At 34.8% G+C, this 2,024-nt stretch overlaps 1 protein-coding gene across 2 annotated transcripts in view; it reads left to right on the top strand.

Moving 5' to 3' along the window:
- The window catches only part of MORC4 (MORC family CW-type zinc finger 4), a 60,005-nt gene that overhangs the window by 15,929 nt on the left and 42,052 nt on the right, over nucleotides 1–2,024 (top strand). For both annotated transcript variants that reach the window (XM_003799720.3, XM_003799721.3), the window contains exon 5: nucleotides 269–416. In XM_003799720.3, coding sequence (XP_003799768.1) covers nucleotides 269–416 — 148 coding nt within the window. The remainder of the gene's footprint in view (nucleotides 1–268; nucleotides 417–2,024) is intronic.

Raw genomic sequence — 2,024 nt, 5'->3', positions numbered from 1 at the left:
AAAAAAAAAAAAAGTCAGACTTTTATCTTTGTCTGAAACATAGACTTTGTATACACTGTAGCTTTGAAGCAATACTCTGCAGTCATAACTGATTCTGGTTTTTTGTCTCTATAACCTTTCTCCATTTTCCCCCTTTACTTTCTTCTATAGCAATAATGCCCATGCTTTATGTCCATAGTTGTGTCTAAACATGCAACCCAAAAGACAAACCTTCCTTCTTCAAAGCATCCTAAAATATTAATTTTTCTTTGACTATATTTGGTTTTACGAAAAATGATTATTACTGAGGATTCCTTGCCCAGCCTAGAAGCCATCCTGAACTATTCAATTTTCAACAGTGAAAATGACCTGCTATCCCAGTTTGATGCTATACCAGGCAAAAAAGGCACTCGTGTTCTTATTTGGAACATCCGCAGGTATAGTATTCCAAAGGGGATAGATTCTAAGGAGGAGCAAAGGTAGAATGATGAAGCACATTTTAATAAATCTTTCTAGAGAAGCAGAGGAGATGAATTTCAATACATATTTCTATTTCATTGTATACCTTTCTGTAGCTTTCTCTTAGAACCACAGTTCTGTTTGATATAGTGGTTCTTGTTGGTAAAATGTGGCATAGCACACATATCCTGTGGCTATTGTCATAAATAAGACAGTTCAACATGATTTTAAGATCCTCTGAATCCTTTATAATATCTATTTCATATTCATAGGCATTGTTGTGAGATTGGTAAATTACAGTTATTTTACCTACTTGACAATGAAAATGAAATAAAAGAAAGAAATTAGAGTAACAAAGAATAGTGTGAATTAAAAATTAAGGACCTCTGTATTAGTGCTTTCAGAGTAGCTGAATTAGAAGTAGAAAAATCTTTGGAGATGAATTTTAACTGTAATGAGATTGGCTTAAAATCATGTCTTTACAACTAATAAAACAATCTATAAATACTCTACAATATTTCATTTGTTTAATCTTGGAATGTGAAATAGAATACATTTAAGAGTGGATTTAAAGCTAAGCACTAAAAGCTAAAAATCTTAACTATGAAATAAAGATGTATTGCTAGATGTTTAATAGAACAGAGTATCAGATATATTCATTTTTTCCTCTTATTGAGTGAAATATTTTGTCTCATTTCTTATCTGGGTAAAACATTCCCCAAAATAGTGTTAGTAAGCTGAGCTTTGTGTCACATGCTTGTAGTCCCAACTTCTCAGGAGGCTGAGGAGGGAGGATTGCTTGAGCCCAGGACTTTGAGTCCAGCCTGGGCAACATAGTGAGACCCCATTTATACAGAGTACTATACTTAAAAAGGAAAAAAATATAATGGCTCACATATTGATATTTTCAATCTTCCCTATGTCCTACTCAGAAAACCTCAAGCAATATAATTTTTATTACAAATGATCATTTTCCTGAGGTATTTCCAATTGGGTATCCCTAATCTGAAAATCTAAAATTCGAAATGCTGCAAAATCTGAAATATCTGAAAGTGCCAAAACAACAGCCCAAAATAAATACTCATTGGAGGTTTCAATTTTCTGATTACAGATGCTCACCAGTAAGTATAATGCAGATATTCCAAAATCCAAAATAATCTCAAACACTTCTGGTCCCAAACATTTCAGGTAAAGGATACTCAGCCTGTGTAAATAAAGGCTTGCATGGTCAAACTGGGGAAAAGCTGCTTTAAACAAAGTTTACCATGTTGTTTTACGCTAGGACTTCTCAGAGGCTTTCATATATTACATATATACTAAGGCTTATTGAAAATTTTTAAGAGAGCGATATCATATGCGGTATTTCCCAATTTTTATACACATTTCTTCAGACCTCCTTTTCTTAGATGTAGGTGGTCAAAACTTCAAGGTTTATGTGGTAGTCTGGGGTGAGATAGTAAGAATCAGGATTGGCTCGGCGCCTGTGGCTCAAGCGGCTAAGGCGCCAGCCACGTACACCTAAGGTGGCAGGTTCGAATCCCCAGCCTGGGCCTGCCAAACAACAATGATGGCTGCAACCAAAAAAT

Source organism: Otolemur garnettii, unplaced genomic scaffold, assembly GCF_000181295.1.
Source record: "Otolemur garnettii isolate 467f Iridium unplaced genomic scaffold, OtoGar3 scaffold00155, whole genome shotgun sequence".
In the NCBI taxonomy this organism is placed as follows: Eukaryota; Metazoa; Chordata; class Mammalia; order Primates; family Galagidae; genus Otolemur; species Otolemur garnettii.
Note: the sequence above shows the minus strand (reverse complement) of the source record. Positions and strands in the feature narration are given on the sequence as shown.